General features: G+C 42.4%; 1 protein-coding gene across 1 annotated transcript in view; it reads left to right on the top strand.

Moving 5' to 3' along the window:
• Window positions 1–5,478: 5,478 nt before the first annotated feature.
• LOC110531254 (copine-9-like) overlaps window positions 5,479–27,286 on the top strand; it is an 83,923-nt gene continuing 62,115 nt past the window's right edge. The window contains exons 1-3 of the mRNA XM_090185317.1: window positions 5,479–5,824; window positions 8,242–8,282; window positions 25,583–25,629. Of these exons, the coding sequence (XP_090041443.1) occupies window positions 5,745–5,824; window positions 8,242–8,282; window positions 25,583–25,629 (168 nt within the window). The 5' untranslated portion in view covers window positions 5,479–5,744. The remainder of the gene's footprint in view (window positions 5,825–8,241; window positions 8,283–25,582; window positions 25,630–27,286) is intronic.

The following is a 27,286-nucleotide window of genomic DNA, read 5'->3' as shown; positions in this document are numbered from 1 at the left end:
ATATTTCTGTACTTTGCTCAGTTCATCTTTCCTTCGATCCTGACTAGTCTCCCAGTCCCTGCCGCTGAAAAGCATCCGTAGGGATGGTGCCAGGTTTCCTCCAGAATGCTTGGCATTCGGGCCAAAGAGTTCGATCTCGGTTTCATCAGACCCGAGAATCTTGTTTTTCTTGGTCTGAGAGTTCTTTAGGTGCCTTTTGCCAAATTCCAATGTTTAAAAACCTCTTTTCACTTTGTCATTATGTGGTATTGTGTGTAGATTATTGAGAATTATTTTAAAAATGTAATCCATTTTAGAATAAGGCTGTAACGTAACGTAAGAGGTCTGAATAATTTCTGAATGCACTGTAGATAGATATACCATCAAATGTTTCACACTCCAGTATCATGCTGTGAATGGCATCAAATCATTATAATGCAATAAATTGCTAACTTATTTCAGCATAGAATACTTGAAAATGTGGGTGTGTGTGGGATTGACACTTGATTTAGGAATCGGCGCTAGTTTTGCTTTGCTAAACGCACACAATGTTGTCAGTGATGGGGGTGGGGGGTGGGGGGGGGGTTGAGATGGTTCTTAAAGGATTATGGAATCTAGGTTCTGTGTGGGAGTTCCTGTCCCTCTGGGCACAGATGTAATTTCAACGTCTAATTTAGGTTTACATTTGGTTGAGATGTCAACTAACGTGAATTCAACCAACAAATGTCACTGCGTCATTGGATTTAGGTTAACAGTTGGGAGAAAAGCGTAATATTTGTTGTTGAAATTATGTGGAAACTATGATGATGCAACCAGTTTTTGCCAGGTAGGGTGGCACTATCTTATGAATAACTAGAGTAAGCCAGAAAGGCCCCCGCCCACCAATAGAACTCAGTGCAGCCAATAGAACTCAGTGCAGCCAATAGAACATAGTGCAGCCAACAGAACCCAGTGCAGCCAACAGAACCCAGTGCAGCCTACAGAACCCAGTGCAGCCAACAGAACCCAGTGCAGCCAACAGAACCCAGTCCAGCATTTGTACATTGCTTCATTAATTCTGACTCACAAGCTCCACTCTCTATCTCAGTCCTGCCCATTATACACTTAATGCCTGATTGCACCTTACCTTGTTGTGTGGGGTGTGTGTGTGTGTGGGGTGGGGGGTGGGGGGGGGGGGGGGGTGTACTTCAGTATCTACCCTGTGGAGATTGTAGTGGAGTGCCCTATTTTGAGCATCCAAACTGGCCTAATCGGTACTAGACATTTAGCTGGATTGAAGCCTTAAAACATCTGTGGGTTGGTGTTTGGGAACAGATATATGATATAACGTGATGAATAGTGACTTTAACTGATGAGAACTCCAGGCTATTCTCTGAGCTGACAACTGCCCATGTAGCCAGTATGAATTTGACTCCAGCAAGACTCCTGTTATGGATGTGGTTGCATTGCAAGAGTGCATAGGATGATGAGGACAATAAGGACCAGGGATAGTCTTTCTCCCTGCAGTGTTGATAGGGAATTAGGCCACTGTGGAACATTGTTTACCTCCTCTGTCAGGGCTAAGAACTAGCTGGTGCACTGGCATCTCAAGGGTATAAGAACCCCACCAGCCTTTTGTTGGCAGGTGTACTGACAATAACTTAACACCTGGGTTCTCTCTTCCCTTGCTAGCCCCTGGTCTGTGAGAGGAAAACTAAACAGGAATCCACCCGGAGGACAATTAAATCTCCCAGCAGACAGATGTAGCCAGTGAGGCCAAAGCAGAGTTTATCATTCTGTCACCCTGCAAGATATAGAGGCTCCCAAAAAAGAGAAAAGTGGAAAATGGGCAGGTAACTATGTCCTCTCCCTCTTTTACTACCCTACCCTAAACTGTCGTTCTCTCTCTCTCCCCCTCTCTCTTTCTCCCTCAGTTAATTTTTTTGGCGTGAAGAATTTCAATTTTTGCATGATCAGCTGCCAAATTGAGTGTGCACACAGCCAGCAGGTATAAATAACATCTATCCGTCTTCATTTGCTCACGTCAGCGACTGGAGCAAAGATACCATCACATTCACTGTCAATTAGAGCTGAAGTGGACTAAGGATGAGGGAGTGTATTATTATTCTATTCAATACAACAATATGTCATCTTGTTTGTGTATGTCATTAAATGGGTCCGGGTGGTCAGAGGTTTATCTTCCGTCTCTTATTTTCCTATTTTAGTGAGGTCTAATTGATTATGTCTGTCTGATTGCTTGTAGCAGTGAATCATTTCAACAACACTGCTCACTACACCTCTCTGTAATTGATTAAGTGAGAACTAAATTGTTTTCGTGTTCCTTGTTTGAACACTCGGCTACTTCAAAAATAAATAACTCATACAGGGAAACGCATCATCTCTAATGATGGATGTGATTAGATTTTTCCCCCTACTGCAGCCAGTGCTTCTGGAAAACTTTATTTTTCATCCTCAAACCTTCCCTTCATCTTTGGGGTGGCAGGTAGCCTAGTGGTTAGAGTGTTGGGCCAGTAACCAAAAGAGTTGTTGGATTGACTCCCCGAGCTGACATAGATAAAAATCTGTCGTTCTGCCCCTGAACAAGGCAGAAAACCCACTGGTCCCCAGTGGCCGTCATTGTAAATAAGAATTTGTTCTTAACCAACTTTCCTAGTTAAAAAAATTATCCTGAGACTTACCATTTATTTTCATCCTCAAACCTTCCCTTTACCTTCATCCTCAAAACCCATTTTAGCTGGGGTGGCAGGTAGCCTAGTGGTTAGAGCATTGGACTAGTAATCAATAGTTTGCAAGATCAAATCCCTGAACTGCCAAGGTAAAATCTGTTGTTCTGCCCCTGAAAAAGGCAGTTAATCCACTGTTCCAAGGCCATAATTGAAAATAATAATTTGTTCTTAACTGACTTGCCAAGTTAAATAAAAGGTAAAAAATACTTAAACCTTCCCTTTACCTTCATCCTCAAACCTTCCCTTAATCTTCATCCTCAAACCTTCCCTTAATCTTCATCCTCAAACTTTCCCTTAATCTTCATCCTCAAACCTTCCCTTTATTTTCACCCTCAAACTTTCCCCTTATTTTCACCCTCAAACCTTCCCTTTATTTTCACCCTCAAACCTTCCCTTTATCTTCATCCTCAAACCTTCCCTTAATCTTCATCCTCAAACCTTCCCTTAACTTCATCCTCAAACCTTCCCTTTATTTTCACCCTCAAACCTTCCCTTTATATTCATCCTCAAACCTTCCCTTTAGCTTCATCCTCAAACCTTCCCTTTACCTTCATCCTCAAACCTTCCCTTAATCTTCATCCTCAAACCTTCCCTTTATCTTCATCCTCAAACTTTCCCTTTATTTTCATCCTCAAACCTTCCCTTTATTTTCATCCTCAAACCTTCCCTTTATCTTCATCCTCAAACCTTCCCTTTATTTTCATCCTCAAACCTTCCATTTACCTTCATCCTCAAACCTTCCCTTTATCTTCATCCTCAAACCTTCCCTTAATCTTCATCCTCAAACCTTCCCTTAACTTCATCCTCAAACCTTCCCTTTATTTTCACCCTCAAACCTTCCCTTTATATTCATCCTCAAACCTTCCCTTTATCTTCATCCTCAAACCTTCCCTTTACCTTCATCCTCAAACCTTCCCTTAATCTTCATCCTCAAACCTTCCCTTTATCTTCATCCTCAAACCTTCCCTTTATTTTCATCCTCAAACCTTCCCTTTATTTTCATCCTCAAACCTTCCCTTTATCTTCATCCTCAAACCTTCCCTTTATATTCATCCTCAAACCTTCCCTTTACCTTCATCGTCAAACCTTCCCTTTATCTTCATCCTCAAACCTTCCCTTTAACTTCATCCTCAAACCTTCCCTTTCTCTTCATCGTCAAACCTTCCCTTTACCTTCATCCTCAAACCTTCCCTTAAGCTTCATCCTCAAACCTTCCCTTAATCTTCATCCTCAAGCCTTCCCTTTATCTTCATCCTCAAACCTTCCCTTTGGGTTCCATTGGGGCAAAGGATGTGGTAAGAACAGAACACACACAACTGGGCCTTCTCTCTGCCTCTCTCAGTTGAAGCTCCATCCCTTCCCAGTGTCAGGACTTATAATGGACCCCAAGTCGGGTGGGTTTCCATTCTAAAGGTTTGCTGTCCCTGAGGCAATCTTACCCGATTATAAAAACAACCTACTGTCAAAAAAGTGGCTGGATTCAATTAAACCGTCTTACATGTTTGTGTATTTGTTTATCAAGAATTTGGTGTAAGCAGAAAAAAAGGCAAACATGATTCTAGTAAATTCCACTGTGATCCATAACTCTAACTACCTCTGAGACTAGGTTGCCTTAGCCCCAGAATGTACTCTTAAGGAATGTAGACAAGCCTTCTGTTCATCCACAAGGTCCAATGACTTTATATCCCACTGGGCACAGACGTCAATTCAACGTCTATTCCACGTTGGTTCAACTAAAATTTGTTGAAATGATGTGGAAACAACATTGATTCAACCAGTGTGTGCCCAGTGGGATGTTATTTTCAGAGTTAGACTGGCTCTGGGAGTCAAAACAGCCAAATACTCCATCTAAACGCAAATCGATTCTCAATTGTGATATGGTTCTAGAAACATACTTTCATATCACATCAAAATAATTTCACAAATGCAAAATAAACATTTACTGTAGACTGTTTTAACAGGTGTTTGGAGCATGCTAGATAGCTAATTAGCGCAGGTAGTCAATCACCTCTGTCTTTCGTGTGTCTTCTGTCTGTCTTCGGTAAACACACACTGTAACATGGAGATATGGCCGTGAGTGAACACTAACCCTATACAAACAACCCACTGGGCACCGACATCCATTCAACATCTATTTCACGTTGGTTCAACCTAATTTAATTGAAATGACGTGGAAACAACATTGATTCAACCAGTGTGTGCCCAATGGGAAAACGCACAGTCTGCATTACTGGGGCTACATTTACACAGGCAGCCCAATTCTGATTTTTTTCTTTCACTAGTTGGTCTTTTGACCAACCAGATCAGCTCTGTAAAGGATCTCAAGTGAAAAGATCTGATGTGATTGGTCAAAAGACCAATTAGTGGGAATAAGATCAGAACCGGGCTTGCCTGTATAAACACAGACTAGGTGGCCTGTTTTGGTAGAGGGAAATTATAAATAATTCAAGCTACTAAATAATAAGTTCTCAGATGAACAAATGTGTTTCAGAATTAGACTTATTTTAGTTCTGTATCCAGGACAAAAATAACCAACATTTGAATATGCCTTTGTTGCTTAATTATACAGGATACAATGACGACTGTCTGTTCGTGTCAATCAACGCAATAATTTTAAAATGTGTGAAACAATAAATATATCAAATAAACAAACGCATTCAAGGTTGAAATGATGTCAGCGAAAGAAACAAATACAATATTTCCAAAGAAATACCTTCAGCAAAAGTGCATACTGTGCTTCTAACACCACCTGTCGAAAGCACTGGAGGAATATAAATTGAAGGGAATCCATCGGTACCGAGAGGCACGCGCTTCAGTCCTCCTCTAAGCTACACGGTGGCGTAAAGGATAAATTGCTTTTCTCTCCAACGCAATGTCTTTAATCTACGACGCGCTTCTTTCCAAAACTCAATGAAGACAGATATGTCTCTACCGCTAACTTGTGGTCTGATTTAAGTTAATGGTCGATAATATTCTTGAGATATTTCATCAGAATAGCTTGACACGTGCAAATTTAAAGAGATAAACTTCAGAGTCGCGATGATGGCATCAATAGGGGAGTTTGATCCGCTGAACAACATCGTTCCTGCTACTAAAATAGAAGTTACCGTGTCATGCAGGTAAGGTCATGAATGTATGATGAAATGTAAAATTACAGGACGATGTCTTCTATAAAGTGAAAGGTCTTGTATTGAAATTATTTCACAACATGCAGATGAGATGTGTGCTAATATTTGATTATCATTATTTGATTGTCATTATTTATAGCACATGTTCTGTGTTAACAAGTTACTTAAGTTTGCATACCAAGTTAGATATCGCTGAATTTAGTCAACATTTTTAGAATCTCAAGCATCCAGTAGAAGTATGATAAAACTATTGTTTCACCTCTTGCATACCTATTAACGTCTTTCCTGATACACCTTCGAAGGTGTGCCAAGATGTGACTGACTGTACATCAGCCCTGTGTAGTCAGTGATAGAGGTGCCAGGCACCAAGACTGGATAATGTTGTGGTGTGACCATTGATTAATCACCTCAAGCAGGTATAGCCTAAAACCATAAATACAATAGAGCTTGGCTACTCTACATGTGTGGAATGTATATACCCACATTTTGCACCTTATTGTCTTCATGAACATGTCTGCCATTATATCCTCTAAATACAGTACCTCAATAATAAGCAAGCTCCTCTACGTACCTCTGCACGCGGCCCGCAATAGCATCTTTTGCCTGTTGTTGCCCCCACAGTAAAATGTTTCATCACATCAGTTTGCAGTGTGCATAAATGCCCTGGCACTGTATATAATCTGAAAATTGTTGGGTTATTTATCAATCGATTTAGAAATAAATTCATACCACGGCAGGTCCAATATGATCTATACAGGTATTATATTATAGTATATTATAGTATGTTATAGCTCAGGAAACAAATGGACTCACTGTTTTTGGGAGACAAAATGTGAAAAATGTTCAGCTCTCTAGGTCTCAGCCGTTCCAGTGTTTTCCACAGTAGTACGTGTTTGTTTTCAGTCATGTTATTTCCCGGAAAGGTCAGTGGCAAATCACACTGAGACAGATAAATGTTGATATTGCGTAACCTACAGTACTACTGTACAAAACCAACAGCACATATAGAGGTTTCACAAGGCATCTGACAAACTAACTTGAGTTTACAAGGGGCCTCTAACACTTTGACCAGTGACGTGTGTTCATGAACTGTCAAGTAAGTCTATATCCTACATGAAAAAGATATGTATACTGTTAGCAGGTATCTATACTGTATTGTCCCTTCAGGCTGTTCAATGGTCCCTGAGACCCCTGTCACTAACCTGTAGCAACTCATCCTACTGGCCAGGTTACATTCCTCATATCTAATACAGACAGAGAATGTCATACTGTGGTTGTATTTCAAGTCTCACATTTGTTGATCAAAATTGAGAATGTGGATCTGGGATTGTGGTGGCTGTCCGTTTCTCTGTTGGAGAGCGAATTAAGAACATTTCCTCATATACTGTGCGATTATACACTATTGCCTGAGTGGTCTTTGTGTCGTCTGTCCTAAAAAAAAATGTCTCTGATGGTCAGAAATCCATGGTCACAACCCCAGCCACCACTGGCACCAAACAATAATCCTCCCTGACCCTGAATAATGAATGGATCGGCTGCTGGTGCCTCCTAGGAGATTACTAAGCCTTAATTTTGGATTTCCTCCATGCTTAGAAACGAGGATCGTTCTCTGTGAGACACATCTGCAACGTCTCCTCTTATCATATCTAATAGAACATTGCTAGGAGAATACACAATCAGGCACAGCATTGATTTAATTTGTCTGCCTCTCAACAACCCATTTCCTTTATGTGTTTTTTGCACCTGGCAAACTGCCAACCTAAAAGGAAGACCTTTGGAAAACATGTCAGCTGTGGGGCAAATGTACCTTCGCTCACTGGTCCAGAGCTCAACAGAGACCCCGTGTCTTTGTCATTTCTTTCATGGGGAATAGTTGTTTCCCCCTTTGATATAATATGAACCATGAACCCAATGGCAGTCACTCAAATACCGACTATATAGAAATTGTCCCAGGAGGCTGTCCTCATCGGCGGAGGAAAGAGTTGGTTACTATGACTGATAATGTTAAAAAACACCAAATGATGGAATTTCTCGTGGGAGAATGGTGTCGCATCCCTCCAATAGAGTTCCAGACACTTGGAGAATCTATGATGCCAAGGTGCTCTGAAGCTGTTCTGGCGGATCGTTGTGGCCCAATGTCCTATTACGACACTTTATGTTGGTTTTTCCATTATTTTGTCAGTTACCTGTATGTAATACATTTTGTTTTGATGAGGGAAAATAACAGGTGTTTAATATCACGGTGTTTTCCATGAGAAATGATGTACTAACAAGGAAACAAAGACTTCATAGAAAAATTTTCAAGTGGATGCTGCAGTGACATTGAATAGATTTTATGAGAAAGAAATGTCTGATTTAATAGTTCTTTCCCCCCCCTTCTCTCTTTCCCCTGTATGTTATTTCCATAGGGATCTTCTGCATGTGGACACATTCTCCAAGTCTGATCCTGGTATGTGTCCTTCTCCTTCATCTTTTTGAGTGAATGTTGATAAGAATGTGTGGAATTCCATGTGTATGTTCTATCTTTCCAGAATATACTCAAGTAAATTGATTTGTTTTTGTTCAGAGTTAGTTCAGGGACTGGATGTTATGAACATTCCATTAAGCACATCCTTTTATAAAGCCGTTTGTTATATCCAGATACAGGGCTTGTACAGTTACTGTATTTCTGTGTAACTGTGTAACCAACGGTTATAGATGAAGACTGTCATGACAATAAAACTCCCATCATAACCGTTTAAAACAGCTGATTGAAGACTGAGGAGCGGAGAACATTTGCGTCCTTTGCTATTCGAATGGTTACACACGTCTTTTCTGAGATTTGAAATATGACATTGGAAAAATTACAGAGATTACACGTCACAGGTTCATAGTCAGTTTTAACATCTGTTTTACTCATCATTCACTCCTATCTGTTGGTCTTCAAAGTCAGATAGGTTAACTGTAATGGGTTGCGCGTTGGTAGGCAGGGAAGTCAGGCGCAGGAGAATCGAACTAGGTATAAACAGAGTTGTTTAATCAGTGCTTCACAAAACTCCAAAACCTAATTGACAAAATAATACAAATGTGAGAACAAAACCCGTTGCGCATCAACACATAATACACAAAACATACAGTCAACCGCCATCCACCGCCCGAACAAGGAGAGGGACCGACTTCAGCGGAAGTCGACGACATTACCTTATCTGTTCCCTACATCTCAGTTTTTCACTAGTTTCTGCTTGACTCAAAAATTTGGTCTCAGAAACACAACCACAGTTGCAGTGTTATCTGTTTGACTGAAGAGTTTCTGATCTGATCAAGAGCCATGCATTTAGAGAGTTGGGACCATAGCGATCCTATTGAATTACAATTATTCTGGTTAGGACATTGGTGTTTCTGCATTAGGATGGATTTACATGACACTACAACATTCTATGGCAGCCATGTTAGCTCCACTAACATTACATGGGGGATATTTAAACAATGCTATGTAACTAAATGTCTAAAATTAGAACAATATTCAAAATTCTACAAGTTGGCCCAACTCTATAATTACATGGCTGTGATCTATTTCATGTTTAAACATTTGTTTTTACTCCTGTTCATGGCCTCTCATTTCACTTTGTTTTGAGTGTCGGATTGCTCTTTGCGGTGGGACTCGACTTATAAACTGTACAGGTCACTTTGGAACTCAGGAATGAAATAACCCTCTACTTGACCTATATTTTGTTCCGTTCTTCAAATGCTTGATACAATGCAGAAATTATTCCTGCTCTAGTGTTGCTTGGTGAACGCTACTATATGTTGGTCAACAGTCTGTCAGGTTGGGGTCAGAACAGGGTGACGGCTTTGAGCTGACAGGACAGGGCTCATGGGGATGGATGTCACCACAGCAATCCCACAGAATCAGAGACACCATGGGGCTCTGATGAAGGTGCACATTAGCAACAGGAACAGCCCCGCCAAGGTACTCAGAGATTGGGGTCTTTGATTATGAGTTTAGTGGTCCTTAATTGATTTAGGCCGCTGGTGCAGGTGCTCTGCCTAATCTCCAACTAGTTGAGAATGTGAAATGTGATATGGATGTTTTTCCTCTTCTAGTTTGTGCTATCAACTAACCAATCACATAGATTACACTTGCTGTGTGTTTGTGCATGTGTGTTTGTGTGCATGTGTGTTTGTGTGCATGTGTGTTTGTGTGCATGCTTTGTGTAAATAGAAGAATATGCTCTGAACTCATAGTAATAGATGGCTCAGACATAATAACTTTGTTCTTGTACCAATTCTTTGCCGGGGCTCTCTTTGCTATGAGAAGTTAAATAGATTGTTGCCTGCGTGTGTGTCCATGATTGAATTACCTTATGCTTTGTTTATGTACCTGTGCAATTACCCATGTGTGTCTAAGTGATTTATGTTGTGTGTGTGTGTGTGTGTGTGTGTGTGTGTGTGTTTTATGCTATTTAAATTTAATGTTAATTTTTGGCTGACCCCAATTATTCGACTGGTCGATTTTTGGCTGTTCATCGATCAAGTTTTCTTTTAGTCGAGCAGTAGCATCTCTACAGTACAGGAAAGTATTCAGACCTCTTGACCTTTTGTTACGTTGCAGCCCTATTCTAAAATGTATTAAATAAAACATTTCCTCAGCAATCAACACACAACACCCCGTAATGACAAAGCAAAACACAATTTTGGGAAATTTTTGCAAATTAAAAAAAAAACCACATAAATATCTTATTTACTTAAGTATTCAGACCCTTTGCTATGACACTCAAAATTAAGCTCAGGTGCATCTTGTTTCCATTGATCATCCTTGAGATGATTCTATAACTTAATTGGAGTCACTTGTGGTAAATTCAATTGACTGGACATTATTTGGAAAGGCACACATCTATCTATATAAGGTCCCACAGTTGACAGTGCATGTCAGAGCAAAAACCATGAGGTTGAAGGAATTGTCCGTAGAGCTCCAAGACAGGATTATGCTGAAGCACAGATCTGGGGAAGGGTACCTGACAGTTCTTAACTATGTTGACACCATTTACCAGAATGCAGCAGCCACTGCTCTCTTGATGCCATCTACCATAGTTGTATTATTATTATGCTGAAGCACAGATCTGGGGAAGGGTACCTGACAGTTCTGACACCATTTACCAGAATGCAGCAGCCACTACTCTCTTGATGCCATCTACCATAGTTTTATTATTATTATGCTGAAGCACAGATCTGGGGAAGGGTACCTGACAGTTCTGACACCATTTACCAGAATGCAGCAGCCACTACTCTCTTGATGCCATCTACCATAGTTTTATTATTATTATGCTGAAGCACAGATCTGGGGAAGGGTACCTGACAGTTCTGACACCATTTACCAGAATGCAGCAGCCACTACTCTCTTGATGCCATCTACCATAGTTTTATTACAGGTGACAAATATTTGTATTTTATTTTTGTTGGTACCTTCTACCCCTTTTTCTCCCCAATTTCCTGATGTCCAATTGGTAGTTACAGTCTTGTCCCATCGCTGCAACACCTGTACGGACTTAGGAGAGGCAGAGATCCATGCATCCTCCGAAACACGACCCTGCCAAGCCGCACTGCTTCTTGACACACTGCTCACTTAACCCGGAAGCCACGCACACCAATGTGTCAGAAGAAACACCATATATTTGGCGACCGAAGTCAGCGTGCATGTGCCCAGCAACCACAATGAGTCACTAGAGCACGATGGTACAAGGACATCCTGGCCGGCCAAACCCTCCCCTAACCTGGACGATGCTGGGCAAGTTGTTCGCCGCCTCATGGGTCTCCCGGTCACGGCCAGCTGCGACACAGCCTGGGATAAAACCTGCGTCTGTAGTGTATCCTCCAGCATTGCGATGCAGTACTTTAGACTGCTGCGCCACTCGGGACGCCTGTGCAGATGTTTTTCATCGGCATGGACTTAGGGACTAGTTAGGATTGAGGGAAAGATGAATGGAGCAAAGTACAGAGATCCTTGATGAAACCTGCTCCAGAGCGCCCAGAACCTCGGACTTGGGTGAAGGTTCACCTTCCAACAGAGCAACGACCTTAAGCACACAGCCATGACAACACAGAAGTGGCTGCGGGACAAATCTCTGAATGTCCTTGAGTGGCCCAGCCAAACCCCAGACTTGAACCCAGTTGAACATCTCTGGATAGACCTGATGAAAGTTGTGCAGCAATGCACCCCATCCAACCAGACAGAGCTTGAGAGGATCTGCAGAGAAGAATGGAAGAAACTTCCCAAATACAAGTGTGCCAAGCTTGTAGCGTCATACCCAAGAAGACTTGAGGCTGTAATCGTTACCAAAGGTGCTTCAACAAGTACTAAGAAAAGGCTCTGAATACTTATGTAAATGTGATATTTCAGTTTTTTATTTTTAATACATTTAATAAACCTGTTTTTTGTTTTGTCATTAGGGGGTATTGTGTGTAGATTGATGAGGATTTAAACAAATCAATTTTAGAATAAGGCTGTAACGTAGCAAAATGTGGAAAAAGTCAAGGGGTCTGGATAGTTTCCGAAAGCCCTGTAAATTGGCATTCCACACGAGGTTGCCAAATCCTCGCCTATTACCAGCAACTTCAGGAGAGCAACGGTAGAATCTGCTAAAGCCAGCAGGAGCGAGAGGAGGACGGTCGGGTCAGGTTAAGGTTTTTCTCTTCTGGTTATCTTGATCTCTGGCTTCCTCTTGAGTCATTTGCATCTTATTTCATCAGTGTGCTTTAAGCATCAGACAAGCTCAATACATATATTGTATTTTATTATAACACAACAAAAAAACACACCTTATGGGAAAAAAATACAAATTTAAAAATGTTGACCAATCGATTGGTCGAAAGAATAGACGACTTTCGGTTGACCAACATTTTTTTTTTTTTAGTCGGGGACAGCCCTAGTGTTCATTAATCTATTTTAGAAACCAGAAACTGTTTCAGTTATTCAGAATACAGTATGTTATTGGCCATGGCCTTTTTTTTGTCATGGACTGTCAAAGTGCTGTCAAAGTGTTGTATGAATTCCACAAAGATGCTCATGAATATGTATGGAGGTTGATTAACTTAACTAGTGCTTTGGTGGAGAGGACGTTTCCCATTGACTCGTCACTCTTTATATCCATATGATCCAGGCTAACCTAAATATATTCTAGGCATGTGTGACCTTTAACCCAAGCATGGACTACCCTTGAGGAGATGAAAACTGCTCTCACAAATTCCTCTCGCTGAAATCCATTCCGTATTGTGATTGCTTCTTAGAGTTGCATCCTGAAAATAAAATTTGAGTTCCGAGCATAATCTCTTTGATTGGCATGCGATATACATAATGTGATGTATGAGATGTCCTTTGTTTTAGAGCACTTCACTGTTCTGTATACTGCACTTCTTTGCAGTTTGGAGGTCTGTTTGTGGCTCAGATGGTAGAGCATGTTGCTTGCAACTCTAGAGTTGTGGGTTCGATTCCAATGGGCGACTAGTACAAAAATGTATGTACTCATTACTGTAAGTCGCTGTAGATAAGAGTGTCTACTAAATGTAAAGAATTATAATGCTTTAATCTCTCTCCAAAATAGTTAAACGTCAGTCTTATTTTGCATAATAGTAAATTGGTCAGAATGAGACAATTGCTTTCCATAGCTTACAATAGCTGATCTGTATGACTCAAGTAGTTGAACTCCCACACCGATGCAGAACCACCAGACTCCTCAATATGAAGTAGTAAGCGGTTAAGAGCATTGGGCCAATAACCGAACGGTCGTTGGTTCAAATCCCCGAACCGATTAGTTAACTAATCTGTCAATGTGACCGTGAGCAAGGCATTTAACTGTAATTTGTACTGTAAGTTGCTCTGGATATGAGAGAAATGTAGGCAGTGTGGAAAAAAAACTATTTCCTCCGATGTGCATAACCTTCTCAGTCTATTTTAGAAAGGAAGGTACTCAAGGACTGCTTCCCTGCTGAGATCATTCCCCGAAAAGTAATTTAAGCAGGTCTAATACCTACCACAAACCCATTATTCCATCCATTAAGTTATACTCCCTGATTGAGGCTTGGAAACGGCAGTCCCTGCCGTGGGTGTAATTAAGATCCTAATGTTGTACGTTCGTTTATTAAATCTTATTAAGCCACTCAAGGAGCTTTTCAAAAAGGTCATATTTTAATAGGAGTTGTATAGGTCTCCCCAGCAGATTAATATAAAAGATGCAATCTCACCCACACTGACTATCATTAATCATTGTTTACCATGGCTCTTTTAAGTAAGAATTTCTCCTCTCTTTTAGAATCATGACACAGCTAAAATGGACCCTTTCTAGCCACCTAAGCCACCATCTCATTGGCAGCCGTATATATGCATACTACACTCAGAACTACCTTACAGGTGACACACAACATTACTGCCATCAGCAATGTGGTTTATGATATAAAATAAGTTGGGCTACTGGTTATTTTACTGGTCCTTTACAACACATGTTATCTAACAGGTTTTAAAGAACTGACATTGACTATAAGACCAAGATATCCGTCTATACTCCCAGTCCATTTCCAACACAATGCCTTAACCTGGGATATTGACGTGGATGTATCTTCTCAGTTGCGCATTTGTTATAAAATTATATTATTTTTTATTAGTGTTTGTTTACGTAATATAACCATATACAATTTCAGTAACACATGTCTTAGACTGATGGGGTGTGCCATACCCACAGCCTCCACAATGGATCAGTCCACTCAGACAGGCCTCCACAATGGATCAGTCCACACAGACAGGCCTCCACAATGGATCAGTTCACACAGACAGGCCTCCACAATGGATCAGTTCACACAGACAGGCCTCCACAATGGATCAGTCCACACAGACAGGCCTCCACAATGGATCAGTCCACTCAGACAGGCCTCCACAATGGATCAGTCCACTCAGACAGGAGCCACAATAAATCAGTCCACAGACAGTCCTCCACAATGGATCAGTCCACTCAGACAGGAGCCACAATGGATCAGTCCACTCAGACAGGAGCCACAATGAATCAGTCCACTCAGACAGGCATCCACAATGGATCAGTCCACTCAGACAGGAGCCACAATGGATCAGTCCACTCAGACAGGAGCCACAATGGATCAGTCCACTCAGACAGGAGCCACAATGGATCAGTCCACTCAGACAGGCCTCCACAATGGATTAGTCCACTCAGACAGGAGCCACATCAGACAGGTCTTGTACACTGTGATTTTTATTTTATGCTACTGCTCGACTAAAGAAATCTCAGTCGACCAACAGCCTATCGAACAAACAATGGACCAGTCAACTAAATGGAGTCAGCCCTAGTGTGTGTCTCCTCTGTTTCAAGGTTGTGATGTGTCAACTATAAGGACTCAGAAGTGTCACTCATAGCTGCCATTGTCACTATGTGTGCAGACTGGTGGTGTTTCTATGTGATCTTGTTAAAACAGATCCCTGCTAGGGTTTAGGGGGTTCCACACTTGATTCATTCAGGGTCAGCCCCCCTCTCCCCCCAATAGATTAGCCGGGATCTAAACCCTATCCTCCCTCCTAAATTGCTGTGAGAGAGATTTAGGGGGGATTTCTCACAGTCGAGTCCTGAAACCTGCAGCGTAGCCCTCAATCCGTGACCGGCTTGATGTGTTTGTGAGTGAATAATTTCTCCCTCTGTCTGCCAAGCAAACATATTCCTCCTCTCTTTGGTTCCTCACTCCATCTTCCTGTGTTCCTCATAGCAAGCAGCTTTTATGCAATGCCCACAAGCAAGGAGTTTTTAGGCCTGATCCAGTGTGATTATTTTTGCAAGGCAAATCCAAAACCCAGCCTATGGCAATCAACAGTGTAATAAACATCCATGTGACTATGTAAGATCATTCATCATAGACCACAAAAGTACCCTCTGCTTACTTCAACTTGATTCACACTCTGATAAATTAACAGTGTGAATAATATTGTCTGGTATTTTGCCCTTATGCATGCATTTTAGACAGGATGATGTAATGCACTGTCCAGCCTAATGTAATGCACTGTCCAGCCTAATGTAATGCACTGTCCAGCCTAATGTAATGCACTGTCCAGCCTAATGTAATGCACTGTCCAGCCTAATGTAATGCACTGTCCAGCCTAATGTAATGCACTGTCCAGCCTAATGTAATGCACTGTCCAGCCTAATGTAATGCACTGTCAGCTTAATGTAATGCACTGTCCTGCCTAATGTAATGCACTGTCCAGCCTAATGTAATGCACTGTCAGCCTAATGTAATGCACTGTCAGCCTAATGTAATGCACTGTCCAGCCTAATGTAATGCACTGTCAGCCTAATGTAATGCACTGTCCAGCCTAATGTAATGCACTGTCCAGCCTAATGTAATGCACTGTCAGCCTAATGTAATGCACTGTCCAGCCTAATGTAATGCACTGTCCAGCCTAATGTAATGCACTGTCCAGCCTAATGTAATGCACTGTCCAGCCTAATGTAATGCACTGTCCAGCCTAATGTAATGCACTGTCCAGCCTAATGTAATGCACTGTCCAGCCTAATGTAATGCACTGTCCAGCCTAATGTAATGCACTGTCCAGCCTAATGTAATGCACTGTCCAGCCTAATGTAATGCACTGTCCAGCCTAATGTAATGCACTGTCCAGCCTAATGTAATGCACTGTCCAGCCTAATGTAATGCACTGTCCAGCCTAATGTAATGCACTGTCAGCTTAATGTAATGCACTGTCCTGCCTAATGTAATGCACTGTCCAGCCTAATGTAATGCACTGTCAGCCTAATGTAATGCACTGTCAGCCTAATGTAATGCACTGTCCAGCCTAATGTAATGCACTGTCAGCCTAATGTAATGCACTGTCCAGCCTAATGTAATGCACTGTCAGCCTAATGTAATGCACTGTCCAGCCTAATGTAATGCACTGTCAGCCTAATGTAATGCACTGTCAGCCTAATGTAATGCACTGTCCAGCCTAATGTAATGCACTGTCCTGCCTAATGTAATGCACTGTCAGCCTAATGTAATGCACTGTCCAGCCTAATGTAATGCACTGTCCAGCCTAATGTAATGCACTGTCCAGCCTAATGTAATGCACTGTCAGCCTAATGTAATGCACTGTCAGCCTAATGTAATGCACTGTCAGCCTAATGTAATGCACTGTCAGCCTAATGTAATGCACTGTCAGCCTAATGTAATGCACTGTCAGCCTAATGTAATGCACTGTCAGCCTAATGTAATGCACTGTCCAGCCTAATTTAATGCACTGTCAGCCTAATGTAATGCACTGTCCAGCCTAATGTAATGCACTGTCAGCCTAATGTAATGCACTGTCCAGCCTAATGTAATGCACTGTCCAGCCTAATGTAATGCACTGTCAGCCTAATGTAATGCACTGTCCAGCCTAATGTAATGCACTGTCAGCCTAATGTAATGCACTGTCAGCCTAATGTAATGCACTGTCCAGCCTAATGTAATGCACTGTCAGCCTAATGTAATGCACTGTCCAGCCTAATGTAATGCACTGTCCAGCCTAATGTAATGCACTGTCAGCCTAATGTAATGCACTGTCCAGCCTAATGTAATGCACTGTCAGCCTAATGTAATGCACTGTCAGCCTAATGTAATGCACTGTCCAGCCTAATGTAATGCACTGTCAGCCTAATGTAATGCACTGTCAGCCTAATGTAATGCACTGTCCAGCCTAATGTAATGCACTGTCCTGCCTAATGTAATGCACTGTCCAGCCTAATGTAATGCACTGTCAGCCTAATGTAATGCACTGTCCAGCCTAATGTAATGAATGCACTGTCCAGCCTAATGTAATGCACTGTCAGCCTAATGTAATGCACTGTCCTGCCTAATGTAATGCACTGTCCAGCCTAATGTAATGCACTGTCAGCCTAATGTAATGCACTGTCCTGCCTAATGTAATGCACTGTCCTGCCTAATGTAATGCACTGTCCAGCCTAATGTAATGCACTGTCCAGCCTAATGTAATGCACTGTCAGCCTAATGTAATGCACTGTCCTGCCTAATGTAATGCACTGTCCAGCCTAATGTAATGCACTGTCAGCCTAATGTAATGCACTGTCCTGCCTAATGTAATGCACTGTCCTGCCTAATGTAATGCACTGTCCAGCCTAATGTAATGCACTGTCCAGCCTAATGTAATGCACTGTCCTGCCTAATGTAATGCACTGTCCTGCCTAATGTAATGCACTGTCCAGCCTAATGTAATGCACTGTCCAGCCTGATGTAATGCACTGTCAGCCTAATGTAATGCACTGTCCAGCCTAATGTAATGCACTGTCAGCCTAATGTAATGCACTGTCCAGCCTAATGTAATGCACTGTCCAGCCTGATGTAATGCACTGTCAGCCTAATGTAATGCACTGTCAGCCTAATGTAATGCACTGTCCAGCCTAATGTAATGCACTGTCCTGCCTAATGTAATGCACTGTCAGCCTAATGTAATGCACTGTCCTGCCTAATGTAATGCACTGTCCTGCCTAATGTAATGCACTGTCCAGCCTAATGTAATGCACTGTCCAGCCTAATGTAATGCACTGTCCTGCCTAATGTAATGCACTGTCAGCCTAATGTAATGCACTGTCAGCCTAATGTAATGCACTGTCCAGCCTAATGTAATGCACTGTCCAGCCTAATGTAATGCACTGTCCAGCCTAATGTAATGCACTGTCCAGCCTGATGTAATGCACTGTCAGCCTAATGTAATGCACTGTCAGCCTAATGTAATGCACTGTCAGCCTAATGTAATGCACTGTCAGCCTAATGTAATGCACTGTCAGCCTAATGTAATGCACTGTCAGCCTAATGTAATGCACTGTCAGCCTAATGTAATGCACTGTCCAGCCTAATGTAATGCACTGTCAGCCTAATGTAATGCACTGTCAGCCTAATGTAATGCACTGTCCAGCCTAATGTAATGCACTGTCCAGCCTAATGTAATGCACTGTCCAGCCTAATGTAATGCACTGTCCAGCCTAATGTAATGCACTGTCCAGCCTAATGTAATGCACTGTCAGCCTAATGTAATGCACTGTCCAGCCTAATGTAATGCACTGTCCTGCCTAATGTAATGCACTGTCCTGCCTAATGTAATGCACTGTCAGCCTAATGTAATGCACTGTCAGCCTAATGTAATGCACTGTCAGCCTAATGTAATGCACTGTCCTGCCTAATGTAATGCACTGTCCTGCCTAATGTAATGCACTGTCAGCCTAATGTAATGCACTGTCAGCCTAATGTAATGCACTGTCAGCCTAATGTAATGCACTGTCAGCCTAATGTAATGCACTGTCAGCCTAATGTAATGCACTGTCAGCCTAATGTAATGCACCGTCAGCCTAATGTAATGAATGCACTGTCAGCTAGACTTGTGATGGGTGTCTTTTCAGATCTAATAGGAAGTCTGCATGTCTGCATGTATTTTTGCATTACTTTGCCAACATTTTCTACACGACAATAAGCTCTGTTGTACAATAGATAGAATTGTGAACTTTAAAAAAAAAATGTATTGGCTACCTCAACACTCAGCATAATGGATTCAATAGTAAGGCTGATTGAATTCTGTTCACCTGGTTACCTGATCCTGAAGCCAAAGGAGAAAAGTTGGCATGCAGCTCCTTTGGATTTGGCTCTGCTGTATCCCACCAGATGGGCTGTCCTCTCCCAGTCACCTTCCATAAAGCAAACAATCAATCTGCTGCTGGGAGTTAGGTTAAGGGTTGGGCGATATCCAGATGTTCATACCGTTTCTGTACCTACCGGCGTATACGGTATTACCGACTGTGCACACAAGGGGGCACTATTTCTATTTTGTGGAAGCACAAAACAATTTAGTCAACAGGGATCTTGATCCAGGAGGGGGTTTCAATGTCTCTGCTGTAACCAAGAAGCTTCATCTTAACATCTAGCCACTTAGCTGGCAAGTTAGCAAACCACATTTTAAATTATACGGTATAAACGATATGTCGTCCAAGCCTACTTAGGCTGTGGGCTTCTCTCATCTTTCCTCAAAAGTAGCTTAATCTAAAGGAGTACTCGTTTCTGGAATCCTACGGTATATCACAGGTCAAGGAAGCACTTCTTATCTCCTTTGAATGATTCGCTCCATGCTGTTGTTCAAAGGCTGTTTCTGCAAGGCACCCCCCCGATAGCTGTTTACTTTGTTGACCGACCAGAGTTACATATTTTAATGGGCTGCACTGCTAGGAGCTAACTGTGGCTCCAGCACACCCTGTTAGCTTTTAGAATTAGACTACAGGGCACTACTGTGAGCTCTCATAGCTCTGCCTTGACTAAGTCCGTCTCAATCTCACTTACTGTCCTCTGACATGCTTACAAACACAGAGGCAACTTGGGTAGACAGATTATTCTTTGCATCTTGACTGGCTGGATCAACCCTTGGTATAGAAAATGCACCGCCCTTGGCCACAAAGCGCTACAGAGGGTGGTGCGGACGGCACAGTACATCACTGGGGCAGAGCTCCCTGCCATCCAGGACCTCTATACCAGGCGGTGTTTAAGGAAGGCTCAAAAAATCGCCAAAGACTCCAGCCACGCAAGTCATAGACTGTTCACTCTGCCAAGGTCTGACAAACCGTACTGGTGCATAGGCTCTCAGACCAACAGGCTCTGAAACAGCTTCGACCCCCAAGCCATAGACTGTTCACTCTGCCAAGGTCTGACAAACCGTACTGGTGCATAGGCTCTCAGACCAACAGGCTCTGAAACAGCTTCGACCCCCAAGCCATAAGACTGTTCACTCTGCCAAGGTCTGACAAACTGTACTGGTGCATAGGCTCTCAGACCAACAGGCTCTGAGACAGCTTCGACCCCCAAGCCATAGACTGTTCACTCTGCCAAGGTCTGACAAACCGTACTGGTGCATAGGCTCTCAGACCAACAGGCTCTGAAACAGCTTCGACTCCCAAGCCATAGACTGTTCACTCTGCCAAGGTCTGACAAACCGTACTGGTGCATAGGCTCTCAGACCAACAGGCTCTGAAACAGCTTCAACCCCCAAGCCATAGACTGTTTACTCTGCCAAGGTCTGACAAACCGTACTGGTGCATAGGCTCTCAGACCAACAGGCTCTGAGACAGCTTCGACTCCCAAGCCATAGACTGTTCACTCTGCCAAGGTCTGACAAACCGTACTGGTGCATAGGCTCTCAGACCAACAGGCTCTGAGACAGCTTCGACCCCCAAGCCATAGACTGTTCACTCTGCCAAGGTCTGACAAACCGTACTGGTGCATAGGCTCTCAGACCAACAGGCTCTGAGACAGCTTCAACCCCCAAGCCATAGACTGTTCACTCTGCCAAGGTCTGACAAACCGTACTGGTGCATAGGCTCTCAGACCAACAGGCTCTGAGACAGCTTCAACCCCCAAGCCATAGACTGTTCACTCTGCCAAGGTCTGACAAACCGTACTGGTGCATAGGCTCTCAGACCAACAGGCTCTGAGACAGCTTCGACCCCCAAGCCATAAGACTGCTAAATAGCCAGACTGTTAAATAGTCAATTATGGGACCCAAACCATCTGTACCAACTATCTTGCACTGACAATACGCACACTCACTAGACTTTATATACACCATGCACACACACACACATACACACATACATACATACATACATACATACATACATACATACATAGACGGTCCCATACAAAACCAACAAACATTCACATTTACTACACACACACACACACACACACCGACATGACACACACATGCGCGCATGCACACACACACACTTTTACATCATATGCTGCTGCTACTCTTTTATTTTACTCTTATTATTATCTATCCTGATGTCTAGTTATTTTACCCTGCCTTCATGTTCATACAGTTGAAGTCAGGAGTTTACATACACCTCAGTTTTTCACAATTCCTGACATTAATCCTAGTAAAAATTCCCTGTCTTAGGTCAGTTAGGATCACCACTTTATTTTAAGAATGTCAAATGTCAGAATAATAGTAGAGAATTATTTATTTCAGATTTTATTTCCTTCATCACATTCCCAGTGGGTCAGAAGTTTACTTTCACTCTAGTAGTATTTGGTAGCATTACCTTTAAATTGTTTAACTTGGGTCAAACTTTTCGGGTAGCCTTCCACAAGCTTCCAACAACAAGTTAGGTACATTTTGGCTCATTTCTCCTGACAGAGCTGGTGTAACTGAGTCAGGTTTGTAGGCCTCGTTGCACGCACACCCTCTTTCAGTTCTGCCCTCAAATTGTCTATAGGATTGAGGTCAGAGCTTTGTGATGGCCACTTCAATACCTTGACATTGTTGTCCTTAAGCCGTTTGCCACAACTTTGGAAGTATGCTTGGGGTCATTGACCATTTGGAAGACCCATTTGCAACCAAGCTTTAACTTCCTGACTGATGTCTTGAGATGTTGCTTCAATATATCCACATAATTGTCCTGCCTCATGATGCCATCTATTTTGTGAAGAGCACCAGTCCCTCCTGCAGCAAAGCACCCCCACAACATGATGCTGCCACCCCTGTGCTTCACGGTTGGGATGGTGTTCTTTGGCTTGCAAGTCTCCCCCTTTTTCCTCCTAACATTGCGCTGGTCGTTATCAGACCAGAGGACATTTCTCCAAAAAGTACGATCTTTGTCCCCATGTGCAGTTACAAACTGCAGTCTGGCTTTTTTTTATGGTGGTTTTGGAGCAGTGGTTTCTTCCTTGCTGAGCGGCCTTTCAGGTTATGTCGATATAGGACTCGTTTTACTGTGGATATAGATACTTTTGTACCTGTTTCCTCCAGCATCTTCACAAGGTCCTTTGCTGTTTTTCTGGGATTGATTTGCGCTTTTTGCCCCAAAGTACATTCATCTCTAGGAGACAGAACGCTTCTCCTTCCTGAGCGGTATGATGACTGCGTGGTCCCATGGTGTTTATATTTGCGTACTATTGTTTGTACAGATGAACGTGGTACCTTCAGGCGTTTGGAAATTGCTCCCAAAGATGAACCAGATTTGTGGAGGTCTACAAAAAATGTTTTCTGAGGTCTTGGCTGATTTCTTTTGATTTTCCCATGATGTCAAGCAAAGAGGCACTGAGTTTGAAGGTAGTCCTTAAAATACATCCACAGGTACACCTCCACAGGTACACCTCCTAGCCAATTGACTCAAATGATGTCAATTAGCCTATCAGAAGCTTCTAGAGCCATGACATAATTTTCTGGAATAGTCCAAGCTGTTTAAAGGCACATTCAATTTTGTGTATGTAAACTTTGACCCACTGGAATTGTGATACAGTGAATTATATGTGAAATAATCTGTCTGTAAACAATTGTTGGAAAAATGACTTATGTCATGCACAAAGTAGATGTCCTAACCGACTTGCCAAAACTATAGTTTGTTAACAAGACATTTGTGGAGTGATTGAAAAGAGTTTTAATGACTCCAACCTAAGTGTATACCTTATTATCTATCCTGATGCGTAGTCACTTTCCCAGCCTTCATGTACATATCTACCTCAAATACCTTATTATTAGTATTATCTATCCTGATGTCTAGTCAGTTCACCCTGTCTTCATGTACATATCTACCTCAAATACCTTATTATTATTATCTATCCTGATGCCTAGCCACTTTACCCTGCCTTCATGTACATATCTACCTCAAATACCTTATTATTATTATCTATCCTGATGCCTAGCCACTTTACCCTGCCTTCATGTACATATCTACCTCAAATACCTTATTATTATCTATCCTGATGCCTAGCCACTTTACCCTGCCTTCATGTACATATCTACCTCAAATACCTTATTATTATTTTCTATCCTGATGCCTAGTCACTTTACCCTGCCTTCATGTACATATCTACCTCAAATACCTTATTATTATCTATCCTGATGCCTAGTCACTTTACCAGGCCTTCATGTGCATATCTACCTCAAATGCCTTGTACCTCTGCACATTGATCTGGTACTGGTACTCCCTGTATATAGCTCCACATTGATCTGATACTGGTACTCCCTGTATATAGCTCCACATTGATCTGGTACTGGTACTCCCTGTATATAGCTCCACATTGATCTGGTACTCCCTGTATATCGCTCCACATTGATCTGGTACTGGTACTCCCTGTATATAGCTCCACATTGATCTGGTACTGGTACTCCCTGTATATAGCTCCACATTGATCTGGTACTGGTACTCCCTGTATATAGCTCCACATTGATCTGGTACTGGTACTCCCTGTACATAGCTCCACATTGATCTGGTACTGGTAATCCCTGTATATAGCTCCACATTGATCTGGGACTGGTACTCCCTGTATATAGCTCCACATTGATCTGGGACTGGTACTCCCTGTAAATAGCTCCACATTGATCTGGTACTGGTACTCCCTGTATATAGCTCCACATTGATCTGGTACTCCCTGTATATAGCTCCACATTGATCTGGGACTGGTACTCCCTGTGTATAGCTCCACATTGATCTGGGACTGGTACTCCCTGTGTATAGCTCCACATTGATCTGGTACTGGTACTCCCTGTATATAGCTCCACATTGATCTGGGACTGGTACTCCCTGTATATAGCTCCACATTGATCTGGTACTGGTACTCCCTGTATATAGCTCCACATTGATCTGGGACTGGTACTCCCTGTATATAGCTCCACATTGATCTGGTACTGGTACTCCCTGTATATAGCTCCACATTGATCTGGTACTGGTACTCCCTGTATATAGCTCCACATTGATCTGGTACTGGTACTCCCTGTACATAGCTCCACATTGATCTGGTACTGGTAATCCCTGTATATAGCTCCACATTGATCTGGGACTGGTACTCCCTGTATATAGCTCCACATTGATCTGGGACTGGTACTCCCTGTAAATAGCTCCACATTGATCTGGTACTGGTACTCCCTGTATATAGCTCCACATTGATCTGGTACTCCCTGTATATAGCTCCACATTGATCTGGGACTGGTACTCCCTGTGTATAGCTCCACATTGATCTGGGACTGGTACTCCCTGTGTATAGCTCCACATTGATCTGGTACTGGTACTCCCTGTATATAGCTCCACATTGATCTGGGACTGGTACTCCCTGTGTATAGCTCCACATTGATCTGGTACTGGTACTCCCTGTATATAGCTCCACATTGATCTGGGACTGGTACTCCCTGTATATAGCTCCACATTGATCTGGTACTGGTACTCCCTGTATATAGCTCCATTCTTGTGTTACTATTTTGGATCTGTCATGAGCAGCAATTGCCAATGCAGTAATGTTGCCAAGGTGCCCAGACACTTGCCCCAATGCTGTTTTCTCAACATTCCTAATTGGTCTTTAGAAGAGAGAACATATTTTTAATTGCCTGCACGAAGCCAGAGTGAAGGGCATTACTGCTGATGCCCAACATTCAACCGCTATGTTTAAATGGCTGTGGCAACGGTTGACCAACCTGAACTGAATCAACAAGTGTTTTTTTTTCTGAATGCTTATTAGAGAAATATGTTTTCAGGGAGAATTTAATGACTGTCATATACTATGCTACCAAATTAGATCTCTATTAGTTTCAATGTTTTGACCTTGTTAAAGCATTTTTATTTTAATAGTTGCTCTACAATGTAGAGAGCTTTGTGATTTTATGTCAGTAAATGAAAAACACTCTACAAATGCAATTGGCCCCATGTTCTCCAGTTCTATAGCCTTCTGTCTTCTCTCTTTGTCTCTCTGCAGTGGTTGTGCTGTATGTGCAGGGTATCGGAACCAAAGAGTGGAGGGAGGTGAGTTGAAAATGAAGTTCTATTTTCAGCCTTTTTTTAATTTGCGTCTTGACTCGCTGTTCTGTTAAAGGTACTTATTCATACAATTCGGGGAAACGTAAGAACCTTCCAGACTGAGACTCATGTTGTTCCATCTTCTTCTTTGGTTTTTGGAGCGGCCCTACTCTGTCGGCTATCGGCCCTTCTCTGTCGGCTATCGGCCCTTCTCTGTCGGCTATCGGCCCTTCTCTGTCGGCTATCGGCCCTTCTCTGTCGGCTATCGGCCCTTCTCTGTCGGCTATCGGCCCTTCTCTGTCGGCTATCGGCCCTTCTCTGTCGGCTATCGGCCCTTCTCTGTCGGCTATCGGCCCTTCTCTGTCGACTTTGCCGATAGTCCCTCTACATAGCAAAACTGCTGCTATGCCAGCCGGCACAGCCTAAGCCATGAGCACTGCACAATGCAGAGGAATGTCTAGCTGGGAATATCATCAGCAGCAAGCTAGCTCATTCTCAAAGTGCTCTCTCTCTTTCTCTCTCAATCTGTATCTCTATCTTTGTCTTTTTCTCTCCCTCTATCTCTCTCAATCTCTATCGCTCCCTCTACCTCTCTTGAATATCCTCTTCTTGCATTTCTTTTGAGAGAACCTTTATCCTAAAGCGCAGAACCAATTGAATCTCTGCCACAGTGCTGACGGTTTTTGTTTGTTTATATATTTAATAAGTCAACACTGCTTGACTAAAGAATGTCATTAAGGGCTTTGTCTGAGTCGATCCCCTTACAGCAAGACGTCTTCCACTACCTTTTTCATTGCGACAGGGCTAATCAAAGAGCGGGCATAATTATAGGGTGGTAGGTAGCCTAGCGGTCAGTGTTGGGCCAGAAACTGCTGGTTCGAAGACCCGAGCCGACAAGGTGAAAAATCTATATGCTCTTGAGCAAGGCACTTAACCCTAATTTGCTCCAGGGGCACTGTCCTATGGCTGACCCTGTAGAACAACACATTGCACAGCAGCTATCCGGTGTATGTGCCAAATAAAATACAGTACCAGTAAAAAGGTTTGGACACAACTACTCATTCAAGGGTTTCTCTTTTATTTTTACTATTTTCTACATTGTAGAAAAATAGTGAAGACATCTACTATGAAATAACACATATGGAATCATGTAGTAACCAAAAAAGTTAAACAAATCAAAATATATTTTAAATTGAGATTCTTCAAAGCAGCCACCCTTTGCCTTGACAGCTTTGCAGACTCTTGGCATTCTCTCAACCAGCTTCATGAGGTAGTCACATGGAATGCATTTCAATTAACAGTTGTGATAATTTGTGAAATGTCTTTCCTTCTTAATGCGTTTGAGCCAAACAGTTGTGTTGGGATAAAGTAGGGGTGGTATACAGAAGAAAGCCCTATTTGGTAAAAGACCAAGTCCATATTATGGCAAGAACAGCTCAAATAAGCAAAAAGAAACGACAGTCCATCATTATTTTAAGACATGAAGGTTAGTCAATCCGGAAAATTTCAAGAACTTTGAATGTTTCTTCAAGTGCAGTTGCAAAAACCATCAAGCGCTATGATGAAACTGGATCTCGTGAGGACCGCTACAGGAAAGGAAGACCCAGAGTTACCTCTGCTGCAGAGGATAAGTTCATTAGAATTAACTGCTCCTCAGAAATTG

The sequence above is a fragment of the Oncorhynchus mykiss genome, chromosome 9 (genome assembly GCF_057628025.1).
Source record: "Oncorhynchus mykiss isolate SJ-2025 chromosome 9, ASM5762802v1, whole genome shotgun sequence".
Classification (NCBI taxonomy): Eukaryota; Metazoa; Chordata; class Actinopteri; order Salmoniformes; family Salmonidae; genus Oncorhynchus; species Oncorhynchus mykiss.
This window is presented reverse-complemented; position numbering and strand designations above follow the sequence as displayed.